General features: G+C 36.3%; 1 protein-coding gene across 1 annotated transcript in view; it reads right to left on the reverse strand.

Annotated features, from left to right (window-relative positions):
• The window catches only part of SEC22A (SEC22 homolog A, vesicle trafficking protein), a 61,874-nt gene that overhangs the window by 24,539 nt on the left and 10,950 nt on the right, over nucleotides 1-26,385 (reverse strand). Inside the window, exons 3-5 of the mRNA XM_044252200.1 lie at nucleotides 19,029-19,192; nucleotides 17,509-17,703; nucleotides 2,480-2,595 (exon numbers count right to left, since the gene is read on the reverse strand). Of these exons, the coding sequence (XP_044108135.1) occupies nucleotides 2,480-2,595; nucleotides 17,509-17,703; nucleotides 19,029-19,192 (475 nt within the window). The remainder of the gene's footprint in view (nucleotides 1-2,479; nucleotides 2,596-17,508; nucleotides 17,704-19,028; nucleotides 19,193-26,385) is intronic.

The raw sequence follows: 26,385 nt of genomic DNA on the forward strand, positions 1-26,385 counted from the left end.
TTATATACGATTGGATTCAATCTGCTAATATCTTGCTGAGGAGTTTTCCATCTGTGTTCATGAGTTACATTGGTCTGTAATGTTTTTTTAATATGTCAACAGGCTGAGAAATCTCAGAGCCATCAGTCAGTTACATGTAAGTGGTCATCAGTTTAATCAGATTATTGTTCTTTGGAAAGCTAAACAACAACTGCAGGGGGCAAAGATAATACCGCACAAAGGGAAAACATGAAACACTCAGGGATCAAGGCAGTCATCAGCCAGCTGCAGCAGCTCAAGAGCATGAAAACCTTAGTTTATATTATTTTTCTTAGTTCTGAAGTTGTGAATCAGAGGAGGGAGAAGGAAAGAATCAGTCCAGGAAGATGACGGATAAGATATCTTCTGAGTGCCTGAAAGAAACTATTTTTCTTTTCTTTTCCTTTTTTTTGTGAGATATAATAGCTTTGTCTGACTTTTAACTTAAAAATAATGGGGGTCTAAGCCCCCAGTTCCACGCTTAGACACTGTCTTCTGGGTCAAGGATGATAAGTCTCTGTAGCACAAAACTTTTCTCTACCCAGATCTGCTCCCTCCCCTTCTTTATCAATTTGACAATTTCAAACAACCCAAGAATTTTAACCACAGAAAACTATCTTCACAATTTTTGCCAACTCTAAATTATACCATTATTTACTTAATAAATTCCATAAAATTATGAAAATTAATCTTAAAAGGAAAAATTTATCTCCAACATTAATCTCTTTTTAAAATATTTATTTATTTATTTATCAGGGAGAGAAAGAGATCACACACAAGCAGGCAGAGAGAGAAACAGGCTCCCTGTCGAGCAAAGAGCCTGATGTGGGACTTGATCCCAGGACCCTGGGATCACGACCTGAGCCGAAGGCAGCGGCTTAACCGACTAAGCCACCCAGGCGTCCCTCTCCATTGTTAATCTTACCAAATACAGATGCTACACATTGACATACACTAAAAACATGATTCCTAAGTTAAAAATATTTATCCCTCTACCACCTAAAGTCATCTCCTGTGCGACTAGTGCTAAATGTGCCCCATACTTTGAGAAATACTCATGAGATCTTTGTTTCGTAAGTAATGAAGGTGAGGACCAGAAAGAAAAGTGAGCTATTTAAGGTCACAGAGCTAATCAGGAGCTGAGCTGTAGCCAACCCTTTCTCTCTTTCCTCCACAAACAAAAATCAACTCTTCACCCACCTATACTACTATTCTTTCCACTACATCAACTATTAAAAAAAAAAAAAAAAAGGAAGAGGGTATCTTATTTATTAACTTTTTAGTCAGCGTTCTCCAAATTGCCTTTTTTTCTTTTTGGCAGGTTGTCTTACTGGCTCAAAACTGAACTCCCACTGGAATAAAATTGACCTGGCTATGAAGCAAGGACAGGAACACCAAGGGAGAGTAGCCATCTGTCCTGTGCCTGATAGGGAAGAGGGGCTTTACCTGAGGGTTCATGATGGTTGTAAAAAGAATTGAAAAGTCATGAGAAGCACTCCCTTCCCACTCAAGGGAGAGCTCAGCTGCCTGGAACCTCTGATATCCTCTGCTACTGGCTCCATACAGCAGAGGACATTCGGACGGTACTCAGAATGGTACTCTGAGTGTTCCCCAAATTAACAAGCAATTTTAAAAAAGAATATAAGGTGTATTAAGTGTTTTTTTACGAATAGTATTCTGAGCTTAATGCTGACCAAAAACAGAGAACTAATTCACATGTGGAAGTGTCAAAAGAAAAAAAAATCTTTAGAGAAGTGAGTAGAAACAAAGGTATGGAAAACTGTCCAGTCTGAAATGTGCTAAACTTAAAGAAAGAAGTTTCAAAAAGTTTATAAAAAGAGAAAAAGTTAATATATCCTGATAGCCATAGTCTCTGGAAAAACTCCACTGGAAAACAAAATAGTTGCAATATCTGAAAAAAATAGTGGTTTCAGGTAGCCACCAACAAAAAGGAAAAAGAACAGATAACAAAATTGAAATACATAGAAGTAGGACAAAAACCTGTCCAAAAACACCCCCTTATTCTTCCATTCCTCTCTATCCACTCAGATCCTTCTAGGTCCAGCTCATTCCTCCTCCACAAAGCCCCTTTCTCCTATCCTGACTTAAAATAACTGCTCCTCTTCCGAACTCTATGTACTTGACAATCATTTATGTGCTGTTTTCCCCCTCCCAATTCATCCCTAGGCTCCGAGACAGCAGCACTCATGTCAGACATACCTTGGTGTCCCAAAAGTACCTATAAATAGTGCCTCCTGTGAAGTAAATAATTAATACTCACTGAGTCAAGGAAACCAACTAGAAATCACTGTTCTTAGAGGAAGGGGAGCCTAGGGCAGGCATAAAGAATACAGAATCTGAGCATGCACCATAAATTGTACTATACCCAAATCAATTCAAATCGAGTTACAAGTAGAATCAACAGGCAAAGTTACCTGAAATTGCAAAAACAGTACAGTACCTGCAAAAGACTCTCTATGGCATGAAAACCTCGAATCAAATTCAGAGCTCCACATAAAAGACTGAGAATAAATGCCACAATCCCTGACAGAGTCGCTGGTTCCAGTCGCTGGTGAGCTGGAAAATAAAAGTAATGGTTAGAAATGAACACCATTATTCTATGCCAATACCTAAACTTATGTAAAATGAAATTCACTGCTCAATTTAAATGGGTCAAACATGAATTAATCTTCATAAATTTATTTATTAACATATTAGTAGTTAAATTTTTTTAATGCAAAATGCCTGACAACATGATAGCCTCACTGCCCTGAACTCAAAGTCAATTAACTTCTTTTTCTCTATATTTTTAACAGACATCTAACGTGCACTTGGGGTATATAGGCTAAGGAGTGCTCACATCTGGCAGTGTATCATGTAAAAAACAAAACCAAAACCAAAAACCTTACTGCCTAAATAGGTCTACCATTTGCAAAGAGTTGCAAGTATTTGCAAAGGGACTTCACCTGAAAGATCATTGTGTAATTCCTACTTTTTCTGAAAATGCTTAGATAACATTTTTAAGAACAAACACAGCTTGCTTTTTTAAAGCGAAAGTCTCCCTTATTTGGGTTCCAGGTCTATAAATATCATGGGATATAGGTGAAAGCTCCTATATAATCACCAATCTGAACTTCACAATAGAAAGTCTTATGGCTATGAAGTTCTTGATCCCTGAGGACCACTTGAAGACCACTACAAATGATAAAACACTAGCTGAAAAAGCAAGTGACCACTTCAACTTCACAAATGCATCCCCTAGATAAGGGGTTTCAGCAATGTAAGAAATTTAGTTATACAACAGTTTCACTTTATCATCATCTTGGGCTTAATAAACAACTGAATCTAAATACAAAATACAAAACTAAATACATAATCATCGAGACCTCAAAAAGGAGACAGAGGGAAAGAGAGGACAACAGAACTACAGTTAGGTCATTTATCTAAATCACTGAAGTGTAAAAGCCCTAACAATGAAGTTAATGGGATGGAACTTTAATATAAAGAAAGGCTTAAATCTTTGCAACTTATATTCAGCCATTACAGCAGAAAAGCTTCCTTAAACAGTTCACAGAAACACAAAACCTCACATATCACAGAAATTATTTGTTCCTCAGTTCAGCAGAAAATGCTAAGATGGGGAAAATTTCCTGAAGTTTCTTCTGTGCCCAAGCTGATTGCTGGGTCTCTCAATCAATTTCCTTGAGATTTTAATATGAAAATAAAAAATTAAATATCTCTGTAAAGTATTAATACCAAGTTTATAGTAGTAGAGGAAAAAACCCCTCACAATTAAAAAAAAATCTTTCCAACTAGTCTACCAATTAGTCATGTTTTGTACTCCTGGTCCATCCTTCCCCAAACCCTCTGAGTAAGGGAAAGCTGGCTTCTAATTAAAAAAAAAGAAATCCTTAATATGGGCCTCAAGCATAATACCTGACAACTAAATAGATTATATAAATCATACTTCTAAAATACACAAGTTTAAAAAAAAAAATAAATAAATAAAATAAAATACACAAGTTTACCTTACGAAAAAACCCAAATAATATTCTGTATTATAACTAAATAATATTAGCTGTTTGTGGTCAAGTAAAGTATAGCTATTCTTGAATGGGAAAATATTACCATTTTAATGTGTTGATCAATGTTTAAGAAATAAATAATAGGACTATATAAATTTTCTAATATTTATCTCTTGGGCTTCCAGCATTCTCTTTATAATTATAATATAACATTTGTTATTATTAAAATTATTTCAAAATGAACAGAAATATTTTTTAAAAGCATAAAAGCAAATGACAATTCTCTTTTAACAAAGACAACACATGTATTATGCTGCAGGAGAGGCTGGAGCTGTGCGCAATCACTGTGGGAAAGAAATTCTCGAGTGGAGATTCACCCACTCCCACCCTATTTCCTTCCCTAGGACCTGTGGAAATGGCTACCAAGAGAAAACTCCATCCGCATACAACATGAGGGTGATACTCCCTAAGGATAATTTGTCATGTCAACAACTGAACAAGATATTTAATCACATTTTAATGTATTATGCGATATCTGCTACTTTCTATTTCAGTAAAATAAATTTTAGATTCATTGTTATCCACAAATGCTTACTTGACACTTCAATCTGGCACTATGATAGGTACTATTAGGTTAAAGTGGATTTGGAACAGTAACAAATGAGAGGCAATGTGGAAAAAAAGTTACTGAATCCAAAATAGTGTTACCTGGTCAATTTTTGTTTTGTTTTTGCTATTATTATCTTTTGCTACAACACCATTTCTTTACTTAGCCTCTTTGAGCCCAATAATGGCATTTTCACAAAATTAAATTTTTTATGAACCAGTAATTAATGAAGTTTAGACAAGTTCCTAAAGAAGTAAATCTTTTGGGACGAGAGGGCCATTGCTTATAGGGAATTAAGTATTTACTCAGCAAATACTTTTTAGCATAATTCTGTGTAAGATGTTGTGCTTTAGAAAATACAATAAATGATTTGCATAACCTGCCCTCAAGATACTTCTAGTCTTTTGAAGGGAAGAAAAACAGATAAGCCTGTGAAAGTAATAAGCATTCTAAACTAAAAGAGTTAAGATTCTGAAGAGGAGGAGAGCTGGGTGGCTCAGTCCGTTAAGCATCTGTCTTTGGCTCAGATCATGATACCAGGTTCCTGGGATCAGGTCCTGCACTGTGCTCCCTGCTCAATGAGGAGTGTGCTTCCCCCTGCCTTGTTCCTTGTGCTCTCTCTGTCAAATAAATAAATCTTTTTTAAAAAATAAAGAAAAGAAAAAAGGAATTCTGAAGAGGAATGATAACTAGGGGGAAGGTGGTGATACAGCAATGGTAAGAAAACCAAGGAAGATCTTTAAAGATGGTTAAAATTTAGACAGGCATGAATGGGAAAAACTGCACTTCTGCAGAAGAGAATGTGAGAATGGAGGTGGAAATGAGATGCAAATAAGAGCGTGAACAACAACTACAACCACCTCTGCCAATCCTACTAATAGTGTCTGTTCTCAATGTACCAGGCACAAGTGCTTATATACATGATCTCATGTCACCCCTCTAGGAACCCACTGCAGTAGGTACTAGAATTATCCTTATTTTTTTAGATGAAACTAAGGTTTGGGGAGATTAGGTAATTTGCCCTAAGTAAGTAAATGAATGGGGGATTTAAACCCAGGTATACTGACACGAGACCTCATGTTCTTAACCACTCTGCCACTGGGCACTATTACTGGTTCTGTTTGGCTTAAAAGGATATTTATGAAGAGAGGAAGAAAGAAGGTAAAAAAGGAGGGTTGAAGCAAATTAATAGATAGTTGTAAATACTAGACTAAAAATTATGAACAAGTTAGACAATGGGGAAACACTGAAGAGCAAGAGACCAATATGGTTAATGCTATGCTTAAGGACTATTAATCTATCAATGGGCTGTAAAGAGATTAAAAGCAGGAAGACAATATTTTCTCAGTGCTTTCTTAGTAGGTATACTTTATCCCACTTATCCTTCAAAATGAGGTTCTTCGTAAGACAGGAATGACTAACTTCTCAGTTTCTGAATTTTTTCATCTGTCAATGGAGGCTAAATAATTTGCTGTAAGTCAGACAGCTAGTAAGTGTCATCTTCACAATTAGCACTTGGGTCTGTAAGACTGCAAAGCCCATGCTATTTCCACAAATATACCTTAGGGATTCATTGCAAAAGACTGGCTGATAAGAGGGCCTGAATTTGGATAGTGACAGCGGGAATAAAGAAGAAAGAGGTGAGTGATATCACAGGGGTTCAAACTACTAGACCTGGCGACTAGTTACATATGAGGGAAAAAAGTTTTTTTAAATGTCAAGTTTTTAAGTGTGGGTAATTAGAAAGTTAATGGTGCTACCAACAAAGACGCTGGAAGAAACTCAGGTTTGATCAAGAACGGAGATTATTTTTTGTTAACCATTTTAATTTTTTATTTTTTTATAAACATATATTTTTATCCCCAGGGGTACAGGTCTGTGAATCGCCAGGTTTACACACTTCACAGCACTCACCGAAGCACATACCCTCCTCAATGTCCATAGCCCCACCCCCCTTCTCCCAAACCCCCTCCCCCCCAGCAACCCTCAGTTTGTTTTGTGAGATTAAGAGTCACTTATGGTTTATCTCCCTCCCAATCCCATCTTGTTTCATTTATTCTTCTCCTACCCACTTAAGCCCCCACATTGCATCACCACTTCCTCATATCAGGGAGATCATATAATAGTTGTCTTTCGGAGATTTTTTTTAAAAAAGATTTTATTTATTTATTTGACCAAGAGAGACACAGCAAGAGAAGGAACACAAGCAGGGGGAATGGAAGAGGGAGAAGCAGGCTTCCTGCTGAGCAGGGAGCCTGATGCGGGCTTGGTCCCAGAACCTTGGGATCATGACCTGAGCTGAAGGCAGATGCTAAATGATTGAGCCACCCAGGTGCCCCGAGAATGGAGACATTTTAAACATATGAAACTTGTAGTGATAATGAGACATGTTTAATAAGCAATGAAAGAGTAGCAGAGCTGAAGAAACAAGATGTGGTTTGTATCTGAAGGGAAGGGCTGGGATGAGATTACTAGGGAAAGAAGTATCCCAAGAGCAAATCCTGGGCAAATCTTTGGCAAACAGTACCTTTGCAGGGAGGAGGAGGAGTCAGGAAGTTAGAATCTGAATCTAAATTCTCAGATTTAGGAGAACAAGAGGAGGAAAGAGCCTCAGAAGCCTAGAAAGGGGAGGCCATCCAGAAGAAAGATATGGATAACAATGCCTGTGGACAAGCCAAAGACAGTTTGAACTCAAAATGAAAAAAAAAATTAGATTTATTGACTAAAAGATGGTTGTTGACCCTTTATAAAAACAATTTCACAAGAGTGAAGGCAAAATTTAGACTGCAAGAGGCTACATAACTATTGATGGTAAGAGAGAGAAGCAGTAAGTGAATACTACTGCCTCTAAAGAAGACCAAGATGACAGCGTGACAGATAGACTAGGACTGAGAAATAATTTTTCCCCTGTAATGTGGTGGAGGAGAGAGATTTAAATACATTTATAGGTAGAATGAAAAAATTCAGTGTAGAGGAATCAGAAGAGTCAAAAGAAAGGGAAAATGATGAAAGAGAATACCAGAAGAAGCATTATGAAGATTCAAAATGATGGTACTTAACCTTCAAACCTCCTCATAATACCACAGTGCCTACGCTTTGAGCAAAAACGAAATTTAGGAGGTACAGTCATTCAATGATGCCCTAAGTATCTGGAGAAACAGATTTTAGAACATATGAGAGAAATTTCAGGTCCATTCCATCAAAATGAGTATAACTGATTACTAAATTATGACTGAAATTAATTGTATGGTATTAAAAACACACCATTCTTTTCACCAGTGAGGCCCTTTCTTACATCATTACCTGTCAAAAGCCTGTATGTTGTTCAAGGCCCTGGGGACTGAAAGTGGTACTTCCATTTATCTCTGTTTATCTCTTTGGGAACATGTATCACATTCTATCTTGTATCTTACTTATTGGCATGTGTGTGTGGGAGAGAGGGAGAGAGAGAAAGAGAGATTAGGAAATTTATTTGCCTCATGGGGCAACTGCTGAATAGAGTACCATTCTCAGCCAACTGACAAATTGTCTATAAAATCACATAGGTGGAAAAAGGCTGATTAATCTAGTGTTTATCCTAAAAATAAAGGTGTTAAAGAGACAGAAAAATGTACTGAATTTAACGTTTTGTGAAGTTTTTTTTTTTTAAAAAAAAGCAGAATAATTAAAAAGATTAGGAACAGTAAATGTTGATGAGAATGAAGGGCAATTGAAACTCTCATATACTGCTTATGAAAATGTAAAATGGTACAACTACTTCAGAAAACCGGCCATTTCTCAAAGTGTCAAACATGTACCTCACTTTTGATTTGGCAAATTCCACTGCTAGTATTTACTCAAAAGAAATGAAAAATGTTGGGGCACCTGGGTGGCTCAGTGGGTTAAAGCCTCTGCCTTTGGCTCAGGTCATGATACCAGGGTCCTGGGATCGAGCCCCACATCGGGCTCTCTGCTCAGCAGGGAGCCTACTTCCCCCTCTCTCTCTGCCTGCCTCTCTGCCTACTTGTGATCTCTGTCTGTCAAATAAATAAATAAAATCTTAAAAAAAAAAAAAAAAAAGAAATGAAAACATGTTAACAAAAGACAAATATCTGTAGAAGCTTTATAACCCCAAACTGGAAATAAGCTAATGTCCATCAGTAGGAGAATGGGCAGAATGTGGCATGTTCATTCAGTGACTACTACTCAGCAATAAGAAGGATCAAATTACAGAGACCTACAACATATGATGTAGTACTAAAAGAGGAGGAACACAAGAGTACACTATATAATCTTGTTTCTATAAAGTTCTACAACAAACAAAATTAAAAATAACTAGAGTGTAAAAGATTAGAACAATGGTTGTCTGGAGGTGGGATGGAGATTCGGAAGAGACATGAAAGGACTTCCCAGGGAGATAGGAATATTCTATATCGTGATAGGGATATGTATTCGGTTTTTTTTCTTAAATTTGTATTTTGATGCTTTGATATCTTGGAGACTTGCCGACCCTAGAGGAAAGCCCTTAGGGCTATCTAATTCCCAGAGATAGCAAACAACTCACCTGCAAGAGTGCTTTTCAAAATCAAATCCCCTAACCCAAAGTCCACACACACTACCGCCTCTGTGGGGCTCTCACACTCAGGGCCACTATCCCCTTGCCCAAATCACCCCAGGGTCTGGTATCAGACAACAAAGGACAGCCCTCTATCCCAGAGACTGCCATAAGTACTCAAGCTAGCCAATCTAAACCTGCTTAGCCTGCTTCTCCAGTTCCTTCCTAGGGAAAGCACAATAAAGGCTCTTGCTCATGTTTTCCTCCCACTCCCTCACCTCTGGACCAATACCTATACTTCCCCACGTGGGCGTGGGTGGAGTAGCGTGAACCCTTCTCTTGGGATCTGAGTATAACAAACTACCTTTTCAGTGGCAGCTGTCTCCTGATCTGTTGGCCTTACCATACCTGAATAGTAATAAAATCTATACTTTAAAAAAGAGTGGTTTATAAAAATGTATCCATGTGTCTAAACCATATAGCAAAGATATGTGCATGTTAATATGTGCAAATTTTCCTTAAAAAAGAAAGAACCATGGGTGTGCCTGGGTGGCTTAGTCAGTTAAGTGTCTGCTTTGGCTCAAGTCACAATCCTTGGTCCTGGGACTGAGCCCCAAGTCAGGTTCCCTGCTCCATGGGGAACCTGCTTCTCCCTCTCCTCCCCATTTGTGCTCTCTCTTGCTACCTTGGTCTCTCTAAGAAATAAAATCTTAAAAAAAAAAAAAAGAAAGAAAGAAAGAAAAGAAAACCACAGAAGTAAATTATCAACTAGATGAGTGGATAGTGGGTGGGGATACAGAAAAAATAAGAATGGCAAAATGCTGATATAGTTATTATAACTGGGTGACAGGTACATGAAAGTTCATTACACTATTCCGTTTACTTTGTAGCTGTTTGAAATTTCTCTATGATAAAATGTTTTAAAAAGAAAAGGAAAAAGGTAAAAGTAGGACCTAGTGTTTAACTTAACATATTGACCCATGATGGACAGCAGAACATCTGTAGACTTCAGAAAATTAGAGAAAATATTCATGCTAGACTGTGCAGAGAGGGGTCAAAAGGTTAGAAAGAGAAAAAGTCAAGAAACCAAATGTAAGATAGTCTAATAGTCTTTCTCTCTAACAGAGAAAAAGGCCTGAAGAGTAATGTCTGTCAAATAACTATTAACCAAATTCCAAAATAAAGTAAATAACTTTATTCAGGAAAGAAAATAGGAAAACATACTTAAACTCAGAGATTATAGGAAGTATTACCCAGGTTTCATCTGGATTAAAAGAAAATTTTCTGTTAATATTAAAATAAATTCTAACTGTGAATTACTTTAAAAACTTCTCTTTTTTAAAATTTCTCTCTCTTTCTTAAAACAATTATCAAATCCCAGATGTCCCTCCATCTTCCAGTGTCTGCTGTCTGGTGATCCAAGATACCACTGCAGACTACAGGTCAGAGTGGAGACTTACAGAAGTCAAACAATACATGAACTTTCTAAAAGAATTTCTCTCTTGGTAGGTCAAGTTGGATGGACCCCTACCCCAAATTAAAGACTAATTTTCTAGATCCTGAGTGTGTACAGTAATGGACAGATACTCTGGCAGCAACACTGACTGACAGATCTATGGAATTAGAACTATTAGAAAAGGAAAGGCCAATGGAAGCCATGGAGCTTCCCCCACCCAAACATCATCAAAATATCAATCCCTAAGGTAAATGCAGCAATCAGTGTCATCATCCAAGGCTTATTAAAATATGCACAGATAGTGATTCCTACTACACACCCATTTAACTCTCCAGTTTAAGGCTCCAAAATGAGAGTGTCTTAGAGGAAGACAACAGATTACTGTGGGTTCCAACTGCACACACTTTTCCATATGGAACAATCAACTAATTCCATGACATGTAGGTGCTAATTTGCTAACACTTTCTTCTCTACCTAATAAACAGAGAAAATCAGAAGCATTTTGCTTTTACCTGATAAAGATAGCAGGGCACAGGAACACCTGGGGGGCACAGTCAGTTAAGGATCCAACTCTTGATTTTGACTCAGGTCATGATCTCTGGGTTGTGAGACTGAGCCCCATGTCAGGCGCCACACTGAGCATCAGTCTGCTTGGGATTCTCTCTCCCTCACCCCCTTCCCCTAGCACTCCCTTGAGCTCTTGCTCAGAAGAGAGAGAGAGAGAGAAGCACATTTAGTACATTTACTATATTGCCACCAGGTTATATCAACTCTAAGCCAGAGATTGGTATGTAGCAGGGGTTGGCAAACTATGACCCACAGGTCAAATCCAGCCCACCACCTGTTTTTGTAAACAGAGCTTCACTGCAAAACAGCTTTACCTATTCTTTCACACATTGTCTATGTTTGTTTTTATATTATACCAGCAGAGTGAAGTAGTTGCAACAGAGACCATTTAGCCTATAAAATCTAAAATATTTGCAATCTGGCCATATATAGAAAACATCTGCTGACCCTTGGCCTTTAAGGACCCAACATCTTAACACCTCCTGGAACATTATACTGATCCATTTTGTTGATAACCCCATGCTGCCAGGATCTGAAGAACAGACAGCAGATACCCTGAGATGATGCATGTATGGAAAATAATAACAAAATTATAGGAGCCTGGGGCGCCTGGGTGGCTTAGTGGGTTAAGCTGCTGCCTTCGGCTCAGGTCATGATCTTGGGGTCCTGGGATCGAGTCCCGCATCGGGCTCTCTGCTCAGCAGGGAGCCTGCTTCCTCCTCTCTCTCTCTGCCTGCCTCTCTGCCTGCTTGTGATCTCTCTCTGTCAAATAAATAAATAAAATCTTTTAAAAAAAAATTATAGGAGCCTACCACCTCAGTCAAATTTCTGGAGGTTAATGGTCTCAAGTATACTAAATGTAAAAATCAAGATGCTCATTGCAACCCATACCACTAAGAAAAAATAGGCTGCTGAATATGCCTTTCTAGATTTCAAAAGCAACATTACAAGACTTGGGTAAACTGCTTCAACATGTTTACTGAATAACAAAGGCTGAAGAGAGCCAAAACAACTGAAAGATCTAGACTGCATTACAGAACATTTTGCCACTCAGCCCTTATGACTCACGGATCTAATGGTGCTCAAAATATTTGCAGAACATAACGATAATGTTTTGAGTCTGTAGCAAATTCGGAAAGAAGAATCATAAAAGAGGCTCCTTAGAGGGAAGCAGGCTCCCTGCTAAGCAGAGAGCCCGATGCAGGACTCGATCCCAGGACTCTGGGATCATGACCTGAGCCGAAGGCAGGGCTTAACCCACTGAACCACCCAGGCACCCTAGGATTTTCTATATTTAAGATCATGTTATATATGAAGGTATTTTACTTCTCCCTTTGCAATCAGATGCTTTTTTTCCCCCTTTTCCTTGCTTAACTGCCCTATCTAGAACCTCAGATACCATGTTGAATAGAACTAGCAAGGAGTGCCTGGGTGGTACAGTCAGTTAAGCATTTGACTCTTGGTTTCAGCCTGGGTCTGATCTCAGAGTCATGAGTATCAAGCCCAGTTTTGGGATTCACACTCATCAGGAGTCTGCTTGAGTTTCTCTCTCCCTCTGCCCCCAACTACACTGGCTTTTGCTCTCTCAAATAAATACATCTTAAAAAACAACAACAACAACAACAACAACAAACTACTAAGAGCAGACATTGTTGTCTTGTTCCTGATCTTAGGAGAAAGCATCACTCTTTCACCATTACATCTGAGTATAGCTTGGGTTTTCTGCAGATGATCATATCGAACAAGTTTCTATTCCTAGTTTGCTGTTTTCATTTAATATTGAAAGACTGTTGGGACTTTTTAAAATTGCTTTTTCTTTATCTACTGAGATAACCATGAGATTTTGTTTTTTAATTCTGTTGATATTGTATATATTAATTGATTTTCAGATGTTAAACCAACCCTGCATTCCTGGATTAATCCCACTTGGTCACAGTATATAGTAATTTTTATGCGGCTGGATTTGGTCGGCTGGCTTTTTGAGGACTGTGGTCCATATTCATATGATATATTATTAGTCTGTAGTTTTCTTTTCTTGGGATGTCTTTAGTTTTGTATTAGGATAATACTGACCTCAAAGAATGGGTTGAAAAGTTTTCTCTCTCTTCCATTTTTTTGGAAGAGTTTCTAAAGAACTGGTTAATTCTTAAACTGGTAAAATTCTCCAATGAAGCCATTTCAAACTAGGGTTTTCTTTGTCAATGGTTTCTTTTTTCCTCCTTTTTCTTTTTTAAAAGATTTTTATTTTTAAGTAATCTCTACACCCAAAAGAGTCCCATTCACCCATTTAGCCAGCCAGGAACCCCTGTCAGTAGTTTCTCTCTTTCTCTCCATGCCTCCCTTTTTTGTTTTTTACTATTTCCTTTCTGGAATTCTTTTTTAAAGATTTTATTTATTTGACAGAGAGGAGTGGGCACACACAAGTAAGGGAAAAAGCAGAGGGAGATGGAGAAGCAGGCTCTTGTCTGAGCATGGAGCCCAATGCAGGGCTTGATCCCAAGAACCCAGATATTGACCTGAGCCGAAGGCAGATTTTTAACTGTCTGAACCACCCAAGCAACCCCATAGTTTCTTATTAGTAATTTAATCCCTATTCTTGGATGCAGTTTATTTATTTCTTCTTGAGTCCATCTTAGTAATTAGTGTATCTCTAAGAATATGCCCATTTCATCAAAGTTGTCTAATTCATTAGCACACAATGTTCAGTGTTCCTTTAAAATCCTTTATTTTGTATTGTAAGATCAGTAGAAATGTCCTTTCATTTCTGACTCAAGTAATTTTTTTTTCTTGGTCAATCTAGCTAAAGGATTGTTAATTTTATCTTTTCAAAGAACCAGTTTTTGGTTTTATTGATTTTTCTCTATTTTTCTATTTTCTATTTAATTTTCATTTCATAATCTTAATTATTTCCTTCCTCCTCTTTATTTTAGGTTTAATTTGCTTTTTTTTCTATTATCTTTAGGCAGATCATTATTCATTTGAGATCTTCTTTAAAAAAAAAAAGGTATTCATAGCAATAAAATTTCCTCTAAGTACAACTTCAGCTGCATCTCAGATTTTGTTATATTGTGTCTTCATCTTCATTCATCTCCCAGTATAAATTCCCCTTTGATTTCTTCTTTGACCCATTTATTATTTAGGAGTGTATTGTTTAATTTCCACATATTTGAGTCTCACAAATTCTTTTGTTATTAACATCTAATTTCATTTCACTGCAGTTACAGAATATACTTTGTATTATTGTTAGCCTATTAAATTTATGAAGGTTTTGTATTTTAACGGCTTAGCATAAAGTCTACCCTACAGGAGAATGTTCCACATATGCTTAAGAATATATTTTCTAATGTTAACTGGAGTATTCCATAGCTATTAGATTTAGTTGGTTTATGGCATTGTTCAAATCTTCTGTTCCCTTGTTTATCCTTTGCCTATTCTATCCATTATTGAAAGTTGGGTATTCAGTCTTCAACCATTACTGTTTAAGTAAGTGTCTATGTCTCCCTTCATTTCTGGCAGATTTTGTTTATGTATTTGAGAGCTTTGTTGTCAAATGCACCTATATTTTTATAATTGTTACGTGTTAATCAATTATAAAATGTCCTTCTTTGTCTCTAGTAGCAAATTTTGTCCTAAAACCCGTTTTGTCTAGTATCAAAAAGCCACTACACCTCTCTTTCAGTTACTATTTGCATTATATGTTTTTTTCCCTTTAACTTTCAATCTATTTCTACCTTTTGATTTTTTTAATCCACTTTTATAATTTTCAACTTTTGATTGGAATGTTTCATCCACTCACATTTTTAAATCCAATCTCATTAATTATTGACAGTGATTTACATATGCCATTTTACTTATTTCTTTATGTGTTATGCCCTTTTTTGCTCTATTTCTCCTTTAGTCTACCATTGCATTAAATAAATGTTTTATACTGTAGCACTTTAATTTCTTTAATGATTTTCACCATTTTATAAGTGATTTACTTAGTGGCTACTCTAGGACTTCCCATATACGTCTTACCAGAAATATCTTCATATTTATACTAACTTAATTCCAAAGAGCTACAGGAACATTACTCCTATAGAGTGCTATTCCTTTTCTTCCCTTTTTGTGGTATTGTTGTATACAAATTACATTTATAAACATTACAAACCCCAAAATACATTGTTAACAATTATTACTTCACATAATTTTATGTCTTTTAGAGCAACTAAGAGGACAGCATTTTTGTAAGTTTTATTAATATAAATTCTTATCACTTCTGGCTTTCTTCATTTGTTCCTGTGGATTCAAATTATCATCTAGAGTCATTTCTTTAGCCCAGTGAAGTTTTGCTCCCATCCACCTCCTGTGTGCTGTTATGAAAAATATGTATTACATTTCTATACATTATAGGCCAACAATACATTAGTTTTATATACTTACTTTTTATATCAGTCAACAAAACAAAGAAGAAAAAAATCTGCAAATGTCTTTATTTCACCTTATTTTTGAACGATAGCCGTGCTGGATATAGGATTCTTGACTGATACTTTTTTCTTTCTTTGAGCATTTTGAACATTTGTCCCAATGCCTCCTGATTGCCACTGTTTCTGTTGAGAAGTCAGCTGTTAATCTTACTGGGGTTCCCTGATAAGGGACAAGTTGTTTTTTTCTCTCACTTGTTTCAAGATTTTCTCATTGTCTTGATCTTCCAGATTTTTAATATGATTCATCTATTTGTGGACCTCTTACACAGTTATTTGGAACTCAATAAGCTTCCTGGAGGAGTAATATTGTTGAGTAAATCCAGAAACTTTTCACCCATTATTGCTGCAAATACTTTTTCTGCTCCTTTCCTTCTCTCCTCTCCTTCTGGTTCTCCCATCATGCATAAGTGTGCTTAAGTGCCCCACATTTTTGTGAGGTTCTGTTCATTTTTCTTCCTTCTTTTCCCTCTGTTCTTTGGATTGCAAAATCTCTACTGGTTTATCTTCAAATCTGCTAACTTTTTCTACTGTCAGTTCAATTCTACTGCTGAGCCTACTAGTAAATTTTTTATTTCAAGTATATTGGTTTAATTCCAGAAGTTCCAGCTGGTTCTTTTTCTTTATAATTTCTATCTCTTTATTGATATTGTCTATTTGATACAACATCATCATACCTTCATCACTTCTTTAATCATGGTTTTGTTTAGTTCTCTGAACATAGTTACAATGGCTACTTCAAAGTCTTTGTTAAATCTGATATCTGATCACTCTCAAAGGCAGTTTCTATTGCCTGCTTTTTTCCCCCTCATATAATCGTATACGGATTATACTTTCCCCTTCCTCTACATGTCTTGTATTTTTTGTTGGAAATTGGACATTTTAGAAAACATATTATAACAACTATGAGTACTGATCCACCTCCTCTCTCCTGAGGCTGTTACTGATATTTGCCTGTTTTCGTGTTTGTTTTCTGATTGTCTGGATTATTTTACTAAAATTTGCATCCCCCTTTCTCCCATAATTTGAATTAATCAACTGAAGAAATGTGTTCAGTCCTGAATGCCACATTTGAAGAATACTAACAAACTAAAGCACACACAGAAGCAGCTTCCAGGATGGGAGTGGTTTCCAAATGTCACAGAACAAAACGCTAAGGAAACTGATTATATCTGCAATTGATCAGAGTAATAGGATAGAAAGAACACAGATCTGCTGATTTCAAAGTTCTGAAGTGCTATTCTGGCATAGCTGACAAGCAGAGAAAAAGTCAGAGAACAAACAAGTTGGAATTACATGGAATTTTTTAAACAAGCAATTCAACAATGGCATATGCTACCTTATACAATAATGAGGTTTCCATTTTTAAACAGAAGTTCTCTATTGTCACAACTGTTGAGTATGGTATTTCTTGTTTGGGAGGGTAGGTTTGGGTAGATAATCCCATTTTCTGTGATAATCAAGAAACCTGGCCTTGAATGTAGCCATTCTGATATAATGCAAAACACTTACATGTACATAAATATATATTACAAATTAACTATTAATCACTTCTTGAAAACAAATTATACAGAAATATTTAAGAAACAATTAAGAAAAATTCTTAACCATGCCCCTAGCAGAGCTCCTCTGAGATTGCTATTTAAAGTATTTTCCTGATTAGTCACATATCTGGTAGATTACCGTATAAACTACTGGGAGAATTACTTTAAATTTCTACATTCTCTCATGTACTTGCTTTAAAATATTAGAATAAAGTAATTAATTTACAAGAGTTACTCAGTTCTTACAAAAGTTTTTTTTAATGAAATAGTTTGTAACTGAGATCCGTAACTCACCAGAAGAAATCTTACCAGCACCTTTATAGTCAATAGCAAATGCAGATGTGACTCCATTGGCCGACCCCAGTTCACACATGGAAATTTGATAAGGGGGCCTCAGCTTGATTTCCATCTGCATGTCAGACAGATTTATCTTTGTTGAAAGAGACCTGGGATTATTATATCGTTGCTTGGTCCTCTGAATGAAGTTATCTATGCAAAATAAAAATAAATTTCCTTGCAGTCATTTGTTAATTAATTTGAGAGTGTGATGTTTATAGAATAAATTCTGCAGATCAACAGTTTTATTTTTTGTCCAAAATTACTAAATCTGGGGCGCCTGGGTGCTCAGTTGGTTAAGCAACTGCCTTCAGCTCAGGTCACGATCCTGGAGCCCCAGGATCGAGTCCCATATGGGGCTCCCATCTCCACAGGCAGTGTGCTTCTCCCTCTGACCTCCTCACCTCTCATGTTCTCTCTCACTATCTCTCTCTCTCAAATAAATAAAATCTTAAAAAAAAAAAAAAAGCTACTCAATGTGTCATGGAATATTCAAATATTATTTGTGTTTAATAGTTTATATATCATGGAGTCATCAGTGTTTCACTCCAGAAATTATATTCTAGAAATAATTATAAATAAGATAAGGATTTAACACTTCATGGCTGTGAGACTTTCTACTATATTATTCCCTTCAAGGAATTACTTTAAATTAAAAAACAAACCAAATAAAGCAGCTTTAATTTTAAACCAAAGTCTTAATTTTTATATGGTTTCATCTCTCATAAAATATTAAGTCTTGTAATTACATAAGAACATATGCTATAAGTTGCATATTCTTATAAACCTGTTATATTTATTGCTTTCACCATTAGAATGTATGTTTTAAAAAATAAATTTAGTGGAATCAATAAAAGACATTTTCTAAATATCTTCCGATTTTACTTTCATTATTTACAACTCGGTTTTACTTTTTTCTCCTCATACACCAGGAGTCAAGCAAACTAATGCCCAGAGGCCAAAGTGAGCCTGCTGACTGCTTATGTAAATAAAGTTTTATTGGACTATAACTATACTCATTCATTTATGTATTGCCTATGGCTGCTTTCAAGCCACAGTGGCAGGGCTGAGTAGTTGTGACAGAGACCATATGGTCCCTAAAGCTTAAAATATGTACTATCTGGTACTTTCCAGCAAATGTTTGCCAACCTTCGTTCTACATTAAGCAGACTATAAAAGATTATCACATAAACACAGAACTCTGAATCTCTGGCTTATAAATTTCTCATTGAGGGACTGTCCTATCGGATTAAGTCTTTGTGCCAATAATCACAATCCCCTCCACAGCCCAAACACAATTTTTTTCAAATGGGCCAAAAGAAGTTGCCATAATTTACTGACCATTTGTCAAGTTATTCTATCAAAAGCAAGGTAGCAGAATTTTCTGAGTTTTTCCCCTAGCCCCCAGTATTATATGAAAAATCATTTATGATTGGATAGAGACAGGATAATGAAAAGGAAAAAAATCAGGCCCTTACCAAATTCAATGAAACAGTATGGTCTGACAGCAGTATTTGTCTTCATCATGTTATAAGTAGTAATGAACTCCTTCTGAAGCTCATCCAGGAAAGAGAAGGCCAGAACATTTGGGTAATTTTCAGTGCACAACATCATGTAGCTCACTCCCAAAGAGCTAATAAAACTACAGTGTAAAAAACATTCGTGTTAAAGTTTCAAATTAAATCAAGGTAATTTATTGCTTCAAAAGACTGGTTCTATACACCATAAATTGCTGCTACAGTGGAAATGAAGATATTAACATTTATTATATATTCCAGCAAAAAAAACAAGGAAATCAAAATATAATACTACTTTCAGTTTCAGTTAAAAACAGCAGATAAAAAATTGGAATGTACCTACAGAAGGACACATACTACCACTCTAACACTTCAGTTATTTATCACTTGGGATCGAAAACCGGCAAAGAATATACAAACATACCCCTGGGGCAAATAATATATGTTAATAAAAATAATAAATTTTTAAAAAGGAATACACAATATATAAGAATTACAGAGAGCTTAACATTTAACTATTCAACCTAGTGGGACTTAATCCTGTTTGAATCAAGAACTCTTGGGGCGCCTGGGTGGTTTAGTGGGTTAAAGTCTCTGCCTTCGGCTCAGGTCATGATCCCAGGGTCCTGGGATCGAGTCCTGCATCAGGCTCTATGCTCGCGGGGAGCCTGCTTCCTCCTCTCTCTCTGCCTGCCTCTCTGCCTACTTGCTACCTCTGTCTGTCAAATAAATAAATAAAATCTTAAAAAACAAAAACAAAACTCTTTAGAGATTCTGGTTAAAGTTATGGACACCCTCCTCAGAAAACTGTCCACACACACAACCTGCCACACAATTTCAGGTTGGTCACTGACCTCCTGACGTCATCCACTAATTCCAGAAATAAATCCTCTACTTCACAGAATAATGAAGTATGAACCACTGGTTAAATACGAGTAATTGAGGAGTTTATAAGAACAAGTAAGTGGAGTAGAAAGGAGAACTCTTGCTTACAACAGAATGCTGAGTTCCAACTGGTAAATGTGTAGGTAGTGCTTAACTGGAAAAATCAGCACTTTTGCAACCAACACAGTAAAGACTGGATCAAGTAAGGACAATCAATGAATGGTAAATCCAGGTGGAAATTTTGGTGAGAAGCAGTTAATTTTGCATGGTTTTAAGAATGTCTTCCCATGCATTACTTATTTATTACAAAGGGAAAATATTTATTATACAGCAGAAACTAGATTAACATCTTGACTACTGAGTATTCTAACATTAATGAGGGGTAGATGGAATTCCTGTGCCTTCAGTTGTGATATCCTCAGAAAGACATATCAGCTATATAGTATTCTAGCCAAGAATGCATAATCTGATTCTAATCCTAAAAGATTACCAAAATGATCAACATTGTATTTTTTTTTTAAATGGACATGGACATGACCCTGTCCTTTTATTTTTTTTTAAAGATTTTATTTATTTATCTGACAGACAGAGATGACAAGTAGGCAGAGAAGCAGGCAGAGGGAGAGGAGGAAGCAGGCTCCCTGCCGAGCAGAGAGCCCGACACGGGACTCGATCCCAGGACCCTGGGATCACGACCTGAGCCGAAGGCAGAGGCTTTAACCCACTGAGCCACCCAGGCGCCCCACAACCTTTATTTCTTCTTTACAGCATTGAGATTTTTTTAATATAGCCCCCCCATTGTATTTTTAAAAGTGGGAGGGGGGCTATATTAAAAAAATCTCAATGCTGTAAAGAAGAAATAAAGGTTGTAAAATGTTTCTGATCAAAGGCAGCTAAAGAGACAAAACTAAATGCAATACCTAAACCTGATCTGGATCCTGAGCCAGAGAAGGAGAAAATGCTATTAAAGGACATCTCTGGGTCAACTGACAAAAATGGAAAACAGGCAGTAGATTCAAGTAGGATATCAATATTACTAGAGCTGGTATCTGTTCCATTGTTAAGAGAATACCCTTAATCTTAGAAAATACACCTCAAAGTAGTAAGGAATAAAGGGGCATGGTATTTTAAGCTTCTCTCAAATGATTCAGACAAAAATAAATCAGATAGGCAGGAAGATAAAAATGATAAACTAAATGGGGTAAAATGTTAACAAAAGGTGTGACTCTGGGAATAGGTATTATGTATTATCATTCTTATTTACATAACTTTTCTCTAAGTTTGAAATTATTTCTAAATAACAAGTTAAATATTTTTTTAAACTTCTAATTAAGCACAGAACTGTTCAAATTAGCCATGTTCTCTTGAAAAAAATATTCTAAAGTGTATAACCCCTTAAAATAAGCAGGGAATGGGACACAAATTAACCCTTCTTAGTGAATCCTCTAAACATTCTTTTATAGAACTGTCAATGTAGATCATCTAGATCAGGGGCAGCAAACAGAGCACAAAAGTTATTATCTCTCACTCCTGTGAAAGACACTGCTAATCTAGCACAGCAATCTTTACTGAACAAACCCAGATCCAAAATGGATTCCCCTCCCTTCTTTTTTCTCTAATAATGTAGAAGTAGAATTTATTATTTTAAATTTAATATGTAGAATATATTCACATGGTTCAAATTTTAAAAACAATGAAAAATCACTACCTCCACCCAAAGATACTCAATTCTCTGTCCCTCAAGCAACTCATGTTGTTTTTTTTTTTTAAATGATCTCCACATCCAACATGACAACCCCAAGATTAAGAACCACATACTCCACTGACCAAGCCAGCCAGGCACCCCAACTCATGTTATTATTAAATTCTTATGTATCCTTCAGTGAGAGTTCATGGATGCCTCCCTTCCTCCTTTCTTTTTTCTCTCTCTTTCTTTCTTAAAAGACCATCCAATGCAGCCAAATGATATGGGGTTGGCACCTATTGATCACCTATTATTAATGGTGTGGGATATACTACCGGAAAAATTGTGCTGGTTTTACGGCTGCTGGAATAACCTGGAATTCTTTCTGAAGTTCACTTAATACAGTCATTTGATGCAATGTTTTTCAAATTGCAACTTGTGACCTATGAGGTCATAAAATTAGTATAAACTACATAAAGCATTTTCTTAAAAATTGAAATAGAACATAAAATATTAGAATGTATATCGTTTCATAAAACTTTTTCGTTTCCTAGTTGTATATAATGTTTACAAACTAAAATGTATCTCTTGGGAAGCCTTGGTGGCTCAGTTGGGGTCCTGGGATCGAGTCCCATGTCAGACTCCTTACTTAGCGGGGAACTGCTTCTCCTTCTGCCTGCAGCTCCCCCTGCTTGTTCTCTCTCTCTCTCTCTGAAAAATAAATAAAATCTTTTTTAAAAATTTAAAAAATATATATATCTCTTCTTATGAATCACAGTCAAAAAATTTTAGCCATACATATTGCATTTTTCTATGAAATTAATAACTAAATCAAAGGGCAAAGTATGTTTGTTTTTCTCAGGCAATTTTCTCTTCCCAAAAAATCTTCACTATCATTACAAAAATTCTTTGACATGTCATTAGCATTCAAACATACCCCCCGAGTAACCTGGGGGATAAAACACAATTGGTGACTGCTTACCTCACACTCCAAACACCCAAGTAGCTACCTAGGAATTATTTTATTATCCTCTAAAAATATGACTGAAGCTTTTGAACTCAGACAAGTTTTTGTGTTATTTGTATTTCCACATTAATATAAAGTGAACCACAGACACATACGTGACAGTTTATCCCAGTTTCTCTTACTTGCACTTAGTTAACTAGAGAATTATTTGTGAAATAAAGGGAAGCCTGTGTTTTTAAGATTATATGTCAGCATTTTCAGAGAGTCTTTCTTTCAAAGACTTTAGTTTACTATAATTATGTGATATTCTCTGAAAAGGCCATAAAGTACTCTATAATATTATGGCTTTTCATAGTGAATTTAGTCTTATGCTATTGTCTTTCTTTGAAATGCAAAGCCAGTTTTCCACAGTACATACAAGCCTTCTGTTATCAAAAAACTTCTGGCTTTCAACTATCACAGGAACAAACTCAAAGACTCCCATCCTTTCACGGAGAATTCCTCATATGAAATAGTCTAAAGTCACTACAGGCATGCCGGTTTGTGCATGCATTATTAGCCTGTCCATTAGATTCATTTAGCTCACCTTTCACAGACAATCTGGCTGTTGTCCTTCTGCCTTGAGGAGGAGGAGGAGGAGTAACAGCAACAGGTACAGTTTACTGACCATTTAGTTTGAATGAAACCCTCTGCTAAGTGCTTTGTGTATGTATTTTATTTAATTTCATTCTCACAATAAAAGGGCACTACTATCTCCATTTTACAGATGACAGAAGGGAGGCTCAGGGATGTTCAGTAGCTTACCAGGGCCACAAACACCATTAAGAAGCAGAGCAGGGTCAAACTTAGTTCTAACTTCAAAGCCCACATTCTTTCCCAACATAACACTCAACTTCCCCATGTTCTAGATAAACCAATTATGTGCTAATTCATCAACAGTTCCCCCCCCCACTTTTTCAAGCCACAAATCAGTCCCTATATTTTCCCTCTAATTAAAAGTAATGAAACCTCAGGATTTGGGACCTTGTATCAGGATATTCAAGAAGCTCTGCCAACTCCTCTACTTCTTGTGCAACTCTACTCCTCCCTCTCTGCATTCTAGCCACACTAGTGTTATTTCAGATCCGAAGGATACCAATGTACTCCCAGTCCTACAACTTCCAATCTGAGAAACTTCACGAATTCAGTCTTCCTCACTTGCAATGCTCCAACCCAAACCCATCTCTACCATGCTCTAATTCTGATCTGGCTAATCCTATTCATCCTTCTTGGAGTTAAAGTTCCTCCCAGAGCACACAATTTAAATGGCTCCCGCTCCGGGGCACCTGGGTGGCTCAGTACACTGAGCATCAGACTCATGACTTTGGCTCAGGTCATGATCTCAAGGGTTGCAGAACTGAGCCCTGCGTCAGGCTCCATGACCAGTGGGGAGTCTGCTTGAGATTCAGTCCTTCTCCCTTTGCCCCATCCCCTACTTGTTCATACTCTCTCTAAAATAAATAAATAAATAAATCATAAAAGAAATAAAAAAAATTTGATCCCACCCTTATGGTTGTTATATCATAGTGGTTGCTATTTTTCTTCATATAATTAAGCCAATTTGTAATTATATATTTATGTTTATTTGTTCTAATGTCTTTCACTAATATCTATAGGCTCCATTGGAGCAGAGATAATTTTTATACAGCTCACCACTGTATTCTTAGCAACTAGAATAGTTGGTGTCTAGTATATAATAAATGCTCAATAAATTAGTGAATAAATGAGTACAAAGATTACATCATTCCTTCACCTATTTATATACTAATTTGTTGAGTATATTGTGTACATATAATTATACAGCCCAGCAGTATCTACACAAAAGTACCTACATAAAGCAGAAGCTCAATAAATACTTGACTAAATTTTACAGAACAGAATACAACTTAATCTCCTCTTCCAGAAGGCTTTAGGGTTGAAGTCAGTGAGTTTTCAACATTCCCCTACCTTAAAGACAGAGATGATCTCAGATGCCATGCAGAATTACTCAGCTATAGATGGCTATACATATATGTTAGATATGTCTATTGTCCTTTTATCATGGACAGTAATCCTCACACATCTTTTCTTATAGGACACAACTTAATTTCATATGGTTCATAAATATTGCTTTAGTCATCATTGTTTCCTAAGCTCTGACATGTTTATATATTAAACATTTATGACAATTTAAGGAAAATATTCTTCAACTTATGAAACAGATAAATTCCTTAAAGCTTTACCTAGAGAGAACTGTACCATCACTATGACAGTTGACCCTTAAACAATAATGTGGTTAGGGATGTGAGTATACTGCACAATCAAAAATCAGCATAACTTTTGACTTCCAAAAACTTGACTAATAGCCTACTGTTGACTGAAAGCCTTACCAATAACACAATCAACAATTATTTTGTATATTATATACTGTATTCATACAACTTAAGTAAGCTAGGGAAAAGAAAATGTTATTTAAAAAATCACAAGGAGAAAATACATTTATAGTACTACACTGTATTTACTGAAAAGAATTATCTTATAAATGGACCCATGTGGTTTAAACCCATGTTTTTCAAGGATTCAAGTATAAGATGAGAAGAAATCACAAAACTAGATTATGCACCCCCCAAACACCCACTAATCAACAAGCCAAACTGAAAATGAAGACGTAACTCCATGCTACTCTGAACACTACCATACTCCCAAAACAACCATCCCTCATTTAGCAGTTAGTATCTTCTGTGCAAGGCATTGTGCCAGCCTAAGCTCCACATAATGGGCTCCATTAGCCAAATTCAAGTATTCAGCCACTACAATCTGATGAAGTTCATCATCTTCCCAACACATGTGGGGGGTAGGGGGATTAAACGAATTTTCTTAATTTTATTTTTCTAAAAATATTTTTTAAAAGATTTATTTATTTGAGAGAGATAGTAAGAGTATGCATGCAGGAGCAGGGGGAAGGGCAGAGGAAGAGAATCTCAAACAGACTCCCTGCTGAACACAAAGCCTAATGTGGGGCTCAATCCCACAACTGGCAAGATCATGACCTGAGCCGAAACCAAGAGTTAGACACTTTAACCAACTGAGCCATCCAGGCACGCCAGAGTTTTCTTAATTTTAAAACATTATTCTAATTTTTTTTTCTCAAACTCTATGGTATTCCTCTACCTATTCAACTAGAACTCACTGTGAGGTACCATCTGATTTAGCATATAACTACACACCTAGCTACTCTGTTTTGGTTCTCAGTGGTATTCTGCAAAGAACACCTGAATTTTTACAGAAATTTGAAATCCACAAAGTTAAGAGATGAGGAATCATTTATAAGCCAGAACAGATCAAGTATCTCAGTGACTTAACTATAGAGAAATGATACAAAAATTTAAAATTAAATGTAAAATAAGAAAAATATAAATGATAAAACAAAAAACAAGTTCTATAGGCAATCTGTGTAAGGAGTGTGATCATAAGAGAAATGAAACAGTAGTAGCAAGGAAGAAGGTGACTCAAAAGGAGGAGGTTCTAAGCCAGGCTTCAACAAGGCAGACAGGCAGCCTGGTGCCAGTTCCAGACTGTGCTATGATGCTACGCCTGCAAATCTGTGAGTTTTATCTAGCAAGCATATGGACAGCTAGAAAAATAGGTGTTACAAGAGAACTTTAAATAACTCAGGTAACATATAAACTCCCAATTTTATGGTGACTTTATAATAAGGTCTAAATGTATTGTCAAACAACATGAAAACCTCAATAAAATAGGAA

The sequence above is a fragment of the Neovison vison genome, chromosome 6 (assembly GCF_020171115.1).
Source record: "Neovison vison isolate M4711 chromosome 6, ASM_NN_V1, whole genome shotgun sequence".
NCBI lineage: Eukaryota > Metazoa > Chordata > Mammalia > Carnivora > Mustelidae > Neogale > Neogale vison.